General features: G+C 37.7%; 1 protein-coding gene across 1 annotated transcript in view; it reads left to right on the forward strand.

Moving 5' to 3' along the window:
* The window catches only part of MYRFL (myelin regulatory factor like), a 43,313-nt gene extending 29,835 nt beyond the window's left edge, over positions 1 to 13,478 (forward strand). Inside the window, exons 17-25 of the mRNA XM_062567273.1 lie at positions 404 to 475; positions 565 to 611; positions 729 to 893; positions 5,380 to 5,454; positions 8,252 to 8,339; positions 8,562 to 8,636; positions 10,409 to 10,517; positions 13,149 to 13,223; positions 13,315 to 13,478. Of these exons, the coding sequence (XP_062423257.1) occupies positions 404 to 475; positions 565 to 611; positions 729 to 893; positions 5,380 to 5,454; positions 8,252 to 8,339; positions 8,562 to 8,636; positions 10,409 to 10,517; positions 13,149 to 13,223; positions 13,315 to 13,401 (793 nt within the window). The 3' untranslated portion in view covers positions 13,402 to 13,478. The remainder of the gene's footprint in view (positions 1 to 403; positions 476 to 564; positions 612 to 728; positions 894 to 5,379; positions 5,455 to 8,251; positions 8,340 to 8,561; positions 8,637 to 10,408; positions 10,518 to 13,148; positions 13,224 to 13,314) is intronic.
* Positions 13,479 to 13,977: the final 499 nt, after the last annotated feature.

The following is a 13,977-nucleotide window of genomic DNA, read 5'->3' on the forward strand; positions in this document are numbered from 1 at the left end:
ATGTAGCTGACATGCACACGTGTTACGTAATCCTTCTGTGCCTAAATACTAGGGTGATTCTGCTGTGTGCAAATGAGGACTTGTGGCAGGGAAACTATGCTCATGGCTTCCAGATTGCCAATTTCTGTTTCTATTCGAAAAGCTGTGGTTCACAATCTCTTCATGTACAGGGTACTTTGAACTACTGTTGTGGTTCTATTTAAAAGGAAAAACTGTCTGTGTTTTCTGCTTAATTTGGCTGTGCACATCTATGCGAGTCATTAAAATCAGTGGGAATTCTTCCTGGAAGGGCTATGATCAGTCAGTTAACTACTGCTTTTGGATAAGGTACTTTTAAAGTATTATTTATACTATGTTATATAAGAGATTGATGTCCATCTGCAGAATAATTCTCTTTCTACAGTGCTTTGACAATAACGACCCTTTATGTACTTAGCATTCATGACAGACTTTTTGAAAAACAACCCATTTCCAGGCAAGTAATTGAATTACTATTGTTTTCTGTTTTGGTTTGCAATGCTGATATCCATTTCTTAGTGAATTGTTTTTCTTTTTCTTCATCAGCAGTACTGCAAGTTCTGTTGCAGTCTTTCCTTCTGCTACTATAGCAGGTACAGTATCTCTGCTGGTCTGCATATGCATAACAGACTTACAGTTGCTATGCTGCTATATAATGCCAATAGACAAACAACGTTAGTGAGAATTTTGTCTTTTTTTTAAAAAAATAGCTTTGCAGGAAAAAAGCACAATTTCTCAGAGCGCGCAACCCATCGGTGGGATCCCTGAAGTGAATTTCTGCGACATTTTGCCATGTGACCAGGTCTACTGTTGTCCAATTCATCAGGCAAGAAGCAAATCTCTAAGTTATGGGAGAAGCAACACAAAGGAGGAAGGTAAGTTGAAACATGAATTTCTATGGTTTACCATTTAAGTAAAGACTGAAGAGTCATTATGAAGAGTCTGGAGAAAAGGGCAGGAATCTTTAGAAGTATTTAGCTTCTTAAGAAAGTGCCTAGTCTAGAGGATTTCAAAAGTCCTGATATAACTAGTTGTCCCCACGGTTAATGTATTTTTGAAAATCTGACCTGGTTACCTTTAGAGTTCTGGATCCTAAAATGTTTTGTAAGGACATTACTAGCCATTCTTGGTAAATAATTTGATGTGAATCTAGAAATCACTGAATTTAATTAACCTTTGGCTACAGCTGACCAGGAATTAGATGGGGGTAGTAGAGGGTGAAGTAGCAGTTTTAAAAAACTGACACACTCAGTAGTGACACTGCATCTTTCTCAAGCAGACAGAAATTGAACTGCCACAAAACATAAAACTTAGAATTATAACTCTGCTCATTCAGGCAGGGATTTTGAGCAGAGAAGTGTTATTTGAAGGCAGGACTTTATGAAATAAATTACTTTTACTGAAATGAATTTTCTTTCAGGTACTGTCTGCCAGATGTTATGTGTAACATATCAGTAGGCACATTGTTTACAACCCTTATAATACCTGTAAGAAATGTCTTATATGTAAAGGTATACTGGTCAAAAAAGTGGTGGGCACTTTGTTGTTTATGAAGTTATGAAGCTCAGCCGTGATGAGAAAAAGGCTTGGGATCCGTGTTCCCCATACCCCGATCTTAACATTGTCGATACCTGGAAAAAAGCATTAGTATTGCTAAACTCAGTGTTCGTTCTCTTCCTTTCTTGGCCTTGGGGACAATTATTGCATCAACTACAGTTAACGATTTTAGGTGAAATTAGGAGCCGACCTAGTTCAGCCTCTGCTGTACAAATGTCTGTAAGAACAGGCATTGCTGATTGCTCTGAAGCTCTTACCACAAAACAGTTGCAGTGGAGCTCGCTCACTGGCTGCGCTTTGTGTTGCAAAGTGCTGTTGTCTGCAGACAAGTTCTGTGTAAGTGGTTCTTGTGGTTCTCGGGATTACTGCTGCAGTAAGTCCTGTGGCAGATGTAGCTCAACACAATACTTTTAAGAGATTGTACCTAAGTGATTTGTATTGCTCTGAAGCCTGAAAGGGTGTTGATTAATTAAAGAGACACTAATCTCATTTACAAATGAGGGAAGTGTAGGCAGAAGAAAATGAAATATGAAAACCTTCTATCCCCAGCTGGATGCTTCTGATATTATGTGGAAATGGAAGATAAGAATAAACACAAAGAATTACCTTCTCAGAGCCTCATGCTCCAAATAGCATTAAGTGTTGATCCAAGAGTGAAAAATCTGCATGAGTACACAAGCTACTGAAATATTTCAGATCTGCACAAGCTTAATGAAGCTGTGTGTATCCCCAGACAGAAGGGAACAATGTCAATATGAAATCCAAACAGAAAGAAAACCAGCAAGCTGCTTAATGTAGCTGTAGCCGAGATAAATGAAAAGGAAAATGTTTTAACAGAACAAAAAGCTGTAAGTAATATGAGGAATAATCAAGATAAACAATAGCTATTTTAGAATCAGCTGATTAACCTAAGTCATGGAAAGATAAAACTATGTGCAATTACAGTTGAAATAATGCTACTTTAGGAGGATTGCTAAAAATGCTACTTTTGAACAGACCTTTTACTGTTCCTCTATGTGCCACCTGAATTCTGTGAGTGTAGACACAAATAATGCCTGACACATCTACTGTAGATCCTAATCCCCTGTATCTCAGATTTATTGAGGAAAAGGCTGAGTTGGCAGAGTTTAAGACGAGTGGGAACAAAAACATTCATAAGGAAGACCATATTTACGAAAAAAAAAGGAATTCAGCACATCTTTATGCAGTCTTGCAGTATTTGCCTGCTTCTAGTTCAATATGATCTTCTTTCCTTTACTTTATTTGTCTTAAGAACTAGGTACTCTGAAGGATTTAGGCTTTCTAACTCCTATTGCTTTCAGTAGGCATGAAGAGCGTGAATATCCTTCAGCATCTAGGCTTTTTCTATTCTCTGCTTCTGTCCCAGCAATGCTCTTGGTAGATTTCAGTTATCTTTATGCATTCACATTTACCATCTTTACCTAGCAAGATACCATCACAAGAAATATAAGCGTTTTTTTCCCATGGTATTTTGGTGCTGCTTATAGAATATTTCAATTCACATGAATTAAAACCAGACAGTACTTGAGGAAAAAGGATATCAGATTTGTTGGATAAGTTTATCTGAATTTTACATGAAGAGTTTCGTTGTCCTCATTTCATTTTGGTCATGTCCATGCTTTTATATTCATTACTGAGTAAACTGAGTCCCATATAGACCTTTAAGAAAACACTCAGAGTTGCTGTTTGTGACAGAGTGGAAGTATACCACAGTTTACTAGAAGCTGCTACAGCGCTTTTTGACAGTGCCTGGTGTTCTCAATTGGCATCCTGAGCTCCAAATAAAAATGTTATCAGTCTGGTTTTCTACATTTCATTTGGATTGGACCAACCTAAGGGACAATGAAATGGTAATTTTACGCAGAGTAAAGAAACAAGTAAAAATATATTTTTAGCTTGTTTACTGATTCTGTTCAAATAGTTGAAATCTTAGTAAATTAAATTTATCTTCATCCTATTTTTTTTTACAAAATTTCAATACTGACTTAATGTTTTCTTCGATCATCTGCCAGAGAAAGAATTACGGTGCTAAATAGTTAGCAATTTAAAATATGTAATAAATGCTCCTGCCCACACTTGCAGAGCTGAGGTATTTTATCTACAGGAAGAGCATATTGCTTTCAGTGTGCATCCTGTTACCCTTACCTGTGGACACAGGTTTTCCACAGAATAGTTTTCTGTTAATGAGCGTGCGAAGTCTCAGGGAACTGTCAGTGTGTTGTTAATGCACCTAGCCTATTGAAAGAAAAGAGAAGAAAAGGGAAGGAAGATGTGACAACTAGTTTTAAACTGAAAGGAAGAATGAATAAACCTTTTTAGATCTGCCTCAAGACCTGCTGTGTGTGTACAACTGGTTCCATATGTTCAGTAGTCATTCTAGGTGTCTGGCAGCAGACCCCAGTGCAAAGAAACGGGATGGTAGATTACGGTTAAATGCAAGAGTTACCACCTAAACTAGTAGAAATGACGGATCTAAATGACGAGCAAGTAAATAGAAGATGGCTGGATGGAAGGAATAACTGGCAGTATCACTGATTCATAGCAAAATACAAAAAATGGCAGAAAATCTAAAGATGGTTTTGTATTCCTTCACTCCTGCGCCCTCAGATTTTGGTTGTTAGTGTTGTTCCATGCTCCAGGTTACCTATTAGCACTAGGAAAACCTGGATTTTCTTATTTTCCAATTCTGAAATGAAATCAAACCCCAAATCTGGAATAAATAAGGTCAGTCCAGTTGTTCTGCTTCCATCTCAGTGAAATACTGCATTTCAATCTTTACTTTTGTAAAATAAAAATTTATATAATGAAACAAAGATTTTTGTTGTAAATAATCATTTAGAAATCAAAATGTGTTTCCTTTGGAAAACACGGGAAAGGAGGGTATTTCAGCATTTTAGAAATATATGATTCCATTTTTTTCCCAGAGGAAATGGTATTTGATGGAGCATGATAGTTTAAGCAAGATCAACATTCCTTAGGACCTGTTTATCAGGATTACTTCCCTGGACAAATTCTTGGCTGGCAATTAGTCTAAAAGCACAGGAGTAGCTTTAAATTGTCTCCCAAGGCATTGAAGGGTCTTTTTCCTTCTACAAATTAGACTATGTAATGGTTATTCAAAAGATCTTTTAAACTTCACTTCTAGAGAATTATTTAAAAAAAAAAAAAAAAAAAAAGAATAAATCAGCTTAGATTTCCCACCCTAGTTCAACACTTGGAGTTACATAGGTGACAGCAGTGAACATGGTGACTATGTTGTTAAAGCTCTGTATCAGTTTCTTTAGTCTGGTGCCTCTGTGTCTGAAGTGGTATGTCTTGGGTCTTCAATGCCTTGCCTTACATTCAAAAAGCTAATTTATTCCCATAAGCTATGTTTACAAGGCAGGTACCCATTTATTTATTTTCTCACTAATAAGAAAGATGTAGCTTTACAGTCAGACTTGTGCTGAAGTGGCTGGATGGATGTGGATTTTCTCTTTGCCTCTCTGTTATAACACTACCAATATTCCTTGTGTGGAATTAGATCTTTTTTATTAGGCTATTTTTGAAATGTGTTAAATGTCCTGTACAATTTCAAAAGCTTGTTTCTCGTTATCTACAAATGTCTTTTGTATGTGTTTTAGTTTCAGTAGAGGTAGTTTGTATTTTAAAGCATTCTCATGTTAGTTATGTGTGTCTTTATCCAAGTAATAATTAACAACATATCTTACAACGTGTCCATATTTTACTGCTATAGCTGTGCAAAGCTAACCTAGAAACATCTATAAATATGTTTTTGCACAGAAAACAGAAGTAACATGTTACTTGGAAGTAATTCAATCAAAAATCGTAACAGAAGACTTGATCTTGGAGATGACTGTAAGTCTCACATTTTTTAAAACTGTTTTAGTGTATAATTGTTTAACTTTGAAAGGCTGCCTTTAGGCTTGGAATTCTGCTGCTAGAATTGAGAGAAGTTTCATTTATAACTGGTTATTATAGGAAATTAGAACTTAGGAATCTATTAAATATCTGCACTATAATTTTCTTGTCACTGCAATTTATTCTCACATCTTCATTAGATTTTTATAAATACGCTGGCTACCCAGTGAGTTCTTCCTCTCATCTGCGGGGAATTACTGCATAAAGAGTGCCTCACACATAATGAGCTTGTCTCGGCTAAACCTGCACCTGCTTCCTCAAGCTACTGCTTGAGACAAAAGACTTGGCTTCACACTTCATATGCGAGACAAGTGACATTTTTCTTGATGGGAGCTAAAATCCTGGAAGGTGATCAACTGCTATCTCTTATACAGTAAATGCTTAAGCCTGTGAGTGGTGTATTTGTGTGCAGGAAGTGCATGCTACAGTGTTAAGGAAGTTTGGGGTCTGGATCAGAGCATGAGCGGTTTGAAGGGGGCCATCTCTACCTTGAGATCCTGACATTGCCTGCATTAGTGGAGATGAAATGAAGCTCTTGGGCACAGGACTTCCAGCTTGATTTCAGGCTCCCCTTTAAATGACTATGCCCTGCTGTCAGAGCCAGTCTGGGTTGAAAATAATAATGCTTTTCTGTGATGATGTTTAGCCACTAATTACAGATATTGTAACGATATACTCTGGCCTTCATTCAGTATAAACAGGATTAAGCCTTGTCTTTTCAGTTATGTAGGTGCTCTGTTCTGCGGGTTTTTTTTAATAAATGTTTGATTGAGCAATGCTTAGATAATAGAACATCCATGCAGTGGCAGGCACTGAAAGCAGGTTGCTACCCGTGACCATGCAAGGAACAGAGCACAAATGTTCTGCTTGCTGCTTGCATACCCACGAGTGAGATGATCTGAGAAAAATCATTCCCCTTCTAACTTTTTTTGCAGTGGCTGCACACCCCAGAATGGGGTATCTTTGGCAAATAGGAATGTTCTTCTCTGCTAGCTCTGAGAGACACATGCTCAATTTCCTTCCCTCTGTCTCTTAAATATATGTGTGGGTATTTGTATGCTGAAGGTTAAGCAAGCACTACTGCATAGGAGCACAAGTCAGCCTATAATCATCAAGTCCCTCTGCAGAGTAGGGAAGTGTTTTTGCAGAATAGAAGAACAGAAAATCAAAAGCAGTGTTCAAAATGCAAGGTGAAGAGCAGACTTGGGCGTGATGAAACATCCTCTGTATGCTTTCTGCACCACATTGCTGGATTTAAAGCACTGGCAGCATGTTTAAGCAACAACTGGATTCTGGCTATCTGCTTGTGGCTCACATATCCCAACCCCACATGGGCTGTCCCTGTCCTATCAGTAGTGTGAGTGTAAGCCCCATGAGGGGATTAAATCTGTTCAACCCCTTCTGTTTCAGGTGCTTCATGATTCAGGCTGAAGTGGGCTAGCTTGGAGACCTGAGACATGGTTGAATTATGGACCTGCACTGATCTGACTCTGTAGCTATATCCAGAAGGAACAAGCTTTGCAGAATGCAGTGCAGTGCAGTGATTCCTAGGCCAGCTGGAAAACAGAAGCAGTACAGCTGTATTAGCACACTGCTTCCTGCTGCCTGGCTCTCTGCAGGGATAAATCACCTAGCGGAGAGCCATGCCAGTATGGCTATAGTCTTCCTCTCACCATAACTACCCCCTTCAGATAATGCCTGTGGGGCAGAGAGGTAAAATAGAAAGCCTATGGCAAACTGGGGAACTTAATCCAATCTGGTTAGGGACTTAATCACTCTGGTAACAAGTCACTTTACTCACCTTCCTGGTAGTCAATGCACCAGCTCTGTTTTGGGGGTCTTTTCAGAAATTTTATTTTCAGTTAGCAACGTCTTAGCCCTGAAACATATTCTATGATATATGTGCATACACACACACACACACACAATGTATATACATATGTGTATTTATACATGAGATATTGAGCTAATTTTAAAATATGAAACTTTAGAGTTTGTGTTCCACTTTCCCATTCCTCAGACTGTAAACGTCCTCCAAGATCAGGATCTAAGTTTTAGAAAGAGATCAGCGTAGTATCCCAGATCTGCTGCATTTGGTTGCTCTTGTTACCACAGTTTACTTAGAATCAAAGTGGAAATACATTTTTGGTTAGCTGAGCATATTTTGATCCATATTTCATGATGTTCTTACATGTAGAATATTACAGAACTCTAAGTTCTTGAAAATTCAAGGCAGAGCTTTATAAAGATATTATAGTATTTTTTAGAGGTAGATAGTTTTTCTGGACACATGCTTAGAAACAGGTTTTATTGCATATGAAATCATTTCTCTCAGCAAAAGTAATGGTTTTCAGATTAATGGATACTTGCATGAGCATGATTCCTAAAACATTAAAATGAACATTGACATATTTGTATGCCAATTGGATTACCATCAACATGGTCTTCAACATCTAGTCAAAAGAAAATGTTTCAGAGTGAGGTGCCCAGGCTGTTTGTCCATGTAAATCCAACAAGGATACCATGTTCTCTGTAACTTCAGAATGAATGTAATCAACCAAAGGTTTTAACTGAGGGCAAATTGAAAACAGTAGCAACTTCTGTTGCAAGCAAGCAAGTAGATGCTAATGCATTAATTGCAATATTATTATGCTCTTATATTGCAATATTATTATGCTCTTATCTAAGACCTCTGAAATAAGCAAGAAGAAAACATTATTCCTAATATTTTTAGGGATTGATACAACAATCAGTTCCATACAGATTTTGGAAACTCAGCAAAGCATTGACAGTCGCTATTGTAGTAAAAATCTACAGTGCAGGTAGGTAAATGGTTTTATTATGCTTTACTGTGGTGAGATAGGAGCACCATAAATGTGACATGGCTACTTGACGGGCTCCTTCTCACAGTTTTCTTTAGTGTACATGAGTTTTTTCTACATTTTCCCATTTTCTGCTTTTAAAATTTATAAGCATTTTCCATGTTTCTGCAAAGATGCTATCTATATAGAAATCCTATGTATATTAATGTCACCTTTTATCAGGTCTGGAAATTACAGCTATGTTATTCCGGTTGACAAATACACGCCCACGAATGTAGAAATCTCACTGGAAATCAAGTAAGTGCAATTAAAGATAATGCATCCATAACAAGATAGTGATTCATTTTTTGATACTAATCCTTGCATGATTTCTATTCTGATACTAAATCAATTCATCCCTGCTCCAGAGGAGTGGGACAAATCTATGCAAAACTAAATCCCTAACTTAGACCTCTGGGGAGATCCTTAGCTGAAACGTAAGCCTAGTACTGCTTTCAGAGTAATGACCCATCAAGGTAGATATTAAAATCGAGTAGTCTTAGGCTTTAGTCGTGTACTTATTTGAATAGACGTGTACTCCTGTATCAGCAGGACTGCAGCCTTTGACCTAGTTTGGGGTTTTTAATATAGAGAAATGTTATTAGGAATTTGCATAAATAACTCCCAGCAACATCATCTGTAAGTGTGTAAAGTCTTTGGGGCAGGGACTGTTATCTTTGACTTGCTGAAACAAGCCCAGTAAAGGGGGATTTCTGTGCAGGAATACTAGTTCTGGTAGTGCGGAGAATTAGGATTTACACCAGGCATGAGCAGCAGACTTACCGCTCAGCAGATGTGCTCTTCTGAAATAGCACTCTAGCCTTGTTATGTTCTCTCAGAAGTAACATATCCTTTCTCTTAGAGCTGTTCTGTGATAAAAGCCAGCATTAGCCAGAAAAGCTGCTGGACACTTTGCTCAGTGACACTTGATTACTCCAGCCTGTCCAAGACAGGGACTTAGGAAGTTACAGATGGTCTTTGAGTCCAATCTATTGATCTTACAAAATGTACCACCTTGTCAACATCCTCCCTTAGACCTAAAGGTCTAAGTTAAGGGCTTAGTTTTGCGTGGATTTGTCTCACTCTTCTGGACAGAGGTGAGAACAAATATAACAGAACTCCTGAAGTGTCTACTCATTGCAGCAACCAAAAACCTGCATTTTAAACTTTATAAAGTAGTGGTGAAGCCCTCCCGTGTCGGGGTTAATAAATTCTATTTAGAGTTTCACTGAAGTGGTTGCTGAATTTATTGTGAATATTGGATTATTTGGGGGAGGGGAGGAGTTTTCAATATATACTTTTTCTATAACCTTTCACTTAACAAAAACTTGATCCCAAACATATTTGGGTTACTGCTGTTTCCAGTAAGATAATACATCAAAAATACAGAAAAACTTTATGCCACTGAATAAAATCAAACAAAACCAACACACAACACTCACACCTGGTCTAGGGCAGAGGATGTGGCATACATGAATGCTTGTTTGCATATGTACAGTGGAAAGTGTTAGTTATTTATACAGGTTCCTGTTTTAAGACTTATTTGGAGTTTGTCTTCGATAAAATTTTCTTCTATTGTGTTTAGGTGCCCAAATACCCTCTGGCATAGGCATGTTATGCCTGTATGTGACATAAGCCATGAAACCCAAGCCTGTCATGACCTTTGAATTGTATATGTCATATATGATAGCTTCTGGTATGAATAGGCTTAAGGTTTAAGGAAGTTAATATACATTTCTAGATTTATCTTAACGACTGTAAAGATCACCCAGATTTCCCAAAACAGAACTTCCTCCATTCGTGGGAGGGAATGGAGCAAGTTTAGAGGTTGGTGGCTCAATTTTTTTTTCCTTCCTATCAACCAATTAAATGATTTCCTCTGCTTTATTTCCCCATAATTAATATTTTGTTCCATTTGTTTCAGGATTTTTTCCCTATTATTTTTATTGTATTATATATATGGTTATTTTATTTAAGACCAGTGGAATAGTGTTTTTTTGTTTGTTTGTTTTTTTTTATCTTTCTTGAAGCACCACAGAACCATTAATTGTATTTCTCTGCAAAGTCACGTTTGGAAATTATTGCCCCTATTATACTTCAAGCCGAAGCAGTGGGGAGATTTTCCCACAAACCACACAGGTAAGATTTTTACAGTAATACTCTGGCTTGTGGGAATCATTGTATATACTACATCCCACATGGCTGCTTTTTCATCTCTCCCATTAAAAGTAATTTGTAAAAGTGAAAAAAACATTGAGCTTTGTGGAGGAAAAATCATTCGGTTCTCTGACAATTCCGGCTGTTGGAATCATACTGCACTGAAATAGTTTGTGATGACCTTTCTTCTTTCCCCTTGCCCTCCAGAAAGATGTTTCCTTCTATTAGCTATCGCTGTTTTTCATAAAAGCATCAGTGTCTCATTGATTAGACATTATGATTCCTCGAACGTAGGTGTTCTTGACACCAGCGGTGTTGTGTAGATGCATTCTGGTATAGAGGGAGATCCAGAAAGTGAAAAGACTTATTATAACGTCTGGCTCCACTGAGTAGCCTCAAAGAGCCCTGATTATAAGAAATAAACTAATGAATGAATCAAGAGATAAAAAGACCCCAGGGAGAAGATCTCCAGCTCCAAAGGGGAGTCTATTTAAAAGTCAGCTTAAGGATGTGGGTATCTGCTTTAAATTGACAAAGCACCAAAAAAGGTAATTTAAAGGCAAGTAAGAACATGCTATGTATGGTACCATAACCAACAATTGTTGATGAAAGTTGATGAAGGGACTTCCAATTTCATGTAGGTTCCCCCTTCTGAACAGTTTGCTCAGAAATACTACCATCCTTGCTTCTGTCTTTCCTATTTTTTTGGCCAGAAGAAACATTTCCAGGCAGTGTGGACAAATCTGAGGACCTAGTCACATAGAGAGTCTTCTGTTTCCCTAGAATTTGAAGGGAGTTTAAAGTCTTCATCACTTCACTGGAGATAATCTACAGTTTTCAAGATCAGGTTTCTAAATAACTTTCCGGTGGGAAAAACCAAGATGTTTTAACAAATTTTATTCCCATCAAGATAATCCAGAAAATGATATGAAAATAACTCTTGTTTTTTAACTGAATAACTTTCTCTACAGAGCTTTACTGGTAAATTGCTGTTCATACAGGACAGGGAACACTACCACTATTTTCAGTGAAATCAAGACTTAAACTGGAATTTTCTACCCATAAGATAACGGTGGGAACAGTACAATAGATAAGAGTTTGGAGGACTCTCCTAAGGCTCTTGGTGAAAAATGCTTCAATTTCTTCAGTATCTCTGGAGATGTAATAAATCATAGGAGTGAGTAGACTCAAAAAAGACTTTCTAGGGTCTTTAGAGAGCCATTATTTTTTGGTTGTTTTTTTCAATAATAAAATGCAGCAGAAAACTGACTCACATCAAAAAGTACCATCCTAAATATCTGATTATGGCCATGCCAAAGCCAGCTATGTCTGATAGGCTGAAGGACATCTGGATTTCTACCACCTTAACTAAAAACAGAATTTAGTGGCTAATAATTTTATTAGTCAGCTTCTAATGGGCTGTTTCTTTTCCCCAAGTGCACACAAATGCACTGTTGATCTGGCCAAGGGGACTAGCTGTCATCAGCTACTCTCCTTTCCAATTTCCTTTGCAAATAGTTGCAGTTGTTGCAGACAAGCCTATAAAGCCATCAGGCTCAAGTAAACGAAGTTCTCCATATTTTGACCAGTCTGCTGTAATTCCAACACTCCTTGAGATTATGTCAGACTCAGAGAGTTTGCCTATGCAGAAATAACCCTGAAGCTTACTGCCAAAGCTGGTCAAAGAGATTTCATGTGTCAACTTGAAATCCACGTCAGAAAACCTAAGCCAGCTAGCCTCCAGCAACAGTGAGCATTCAGGTTTGACCTGACTCGGAATAGAAGTGCCTGGTTGGGGAATTTTTTTTTTACAAGGATTTTCCTGAGGACTGGGGGGCTTATTCCCCTACCAAAGGGCAGGACAGCAATCATTTGGACCCTGGGCAGTTCTCACATAAGTTGTGTCACGTAAGCCTGTCATCTCCAACACAGAGAATATGTCAGAAAGTGGAGTGAGAAAGGAAAGAGAAAAGAGTTGAGACATTAGGAACTGATAAAATAAAAATATCGTGGGAGTACCAGAATGGATCATTAGGCAACAGAGGTGGGGATTAAATTTTATTCAGTGTAGGATAAAAATTACAGATAAGAGACAGATTGTTTCATTTGTACATTGCAGGACACTGCAATCAAAAGTAAAATGAAATCTTCCCAGCATCTCTTTTTGAAATATTGAGTGAAGGTGAATCATATCTTTCAAATACATAGAGGAACTTTCACTGCCTTCTGAACAGGACTGATGTTGCTACTTCTAAATCAGCAGAGTTGCCATTTCCTTTTATTCAAGCTTTCAGGCCTCCTGGCACATCAGGCACAATTCCCGTTGGCAGCATGGTTTGCTTTGAGGACTAGCGAGGGAGTTGTTCAGAGCCAGCTGAGAGTCCTGGCAGCCAGATGTCTGTCAGTTCCTGTTCAGAGCTGATCAGAACAAAACCACGTTTGCAGGTTTTAAAGTCAGCACTTTGTCTTTAAATGCTCCGACTAGCTCTCGAGTCTTGTTATTGTAATTGCTTGCAAAGCTTTTGTCAGTGAAACGTTTCCAAGCCTATCTTTCTCCCCAGTCTAATGTGAAATAAGGTTATCAAACCTCTTTCTCTCTCATTTATCATCTAGGGATATCAGCATATTTGGATTCTCCCTGTAGCTAGGTTGTATGACAGCGCATACTATTTCCGTGTGGCTGCACCGGTAAGCTGTTTTCAAATGAGGCACAGCAAAAGACAAAACATTGGAGCTGAGAGAAGATCCTATATTCATCTCCTTTATTTTTCTTCTGCAGGATCTTGCAGACTGCTCAACAGATCCTCATTATGCTGGAATGTTTTTTACTGATTACTACTTCTATTTTTATCGACAATGTAAATAAAATGTTGGCAATCATTCTGTTCTGTTCTTCGGGGAAATAACAATGAAGCTCTTGGTATGAAAAAGAAACTGATGTATTTTTTTTGGATTTTTTTTAAAACCTTTTGCTGAGTTATATGGCATTTTCTAGTTTGTTTTGATCTTAACTTAAAAAAGGAGAAAAATAAAGCATTTGACCATGATCATAGCTCCGCGCATTCAGAAACTACTTTTAAAAAGACATGCTGCCATGGAGTACCTGGTGTGTATCGAAATGATTATGTTGTTGTGAAGTTGCGAGGTATAATGAATATGACAGATATATGTAGGAGCTCTACTGAACTGGGATACGCTCCACTCTTCCGAAGATGCTACGATAATAAAATGTCATTTGCAGTCAACAGGCCTGCCTCAGCCCTGCAGGCATTTCTCTTAGTATCTGTTCCCTTTTTATTTATTTTTATATATATATGTATATTTCCCAAATACAAAAACAAAATGACAAAAAAAAAAAAAAAAAAAAAAAAAACTTTGAGAAAGAGAAACGTAGCACAGTGCAAATGCTCTCTAAAATAAGTGCTATAAGTTAGGGAATAGC

Source organism: Rhea pennata, chromosome 1 (assembly GCF_028389875.1).
Source record: "Rhea pennata isolate bPtePen1 chromosome 1, bPtePen1.pri, whole genome shotgun sequence".
In the NCBI taxonomy this organism is placed as follows: Eukaryota; Metazoa; Chordata; class Aves; order Rheiformes; family Rheidae; genus Rhea; species Rhea pennata.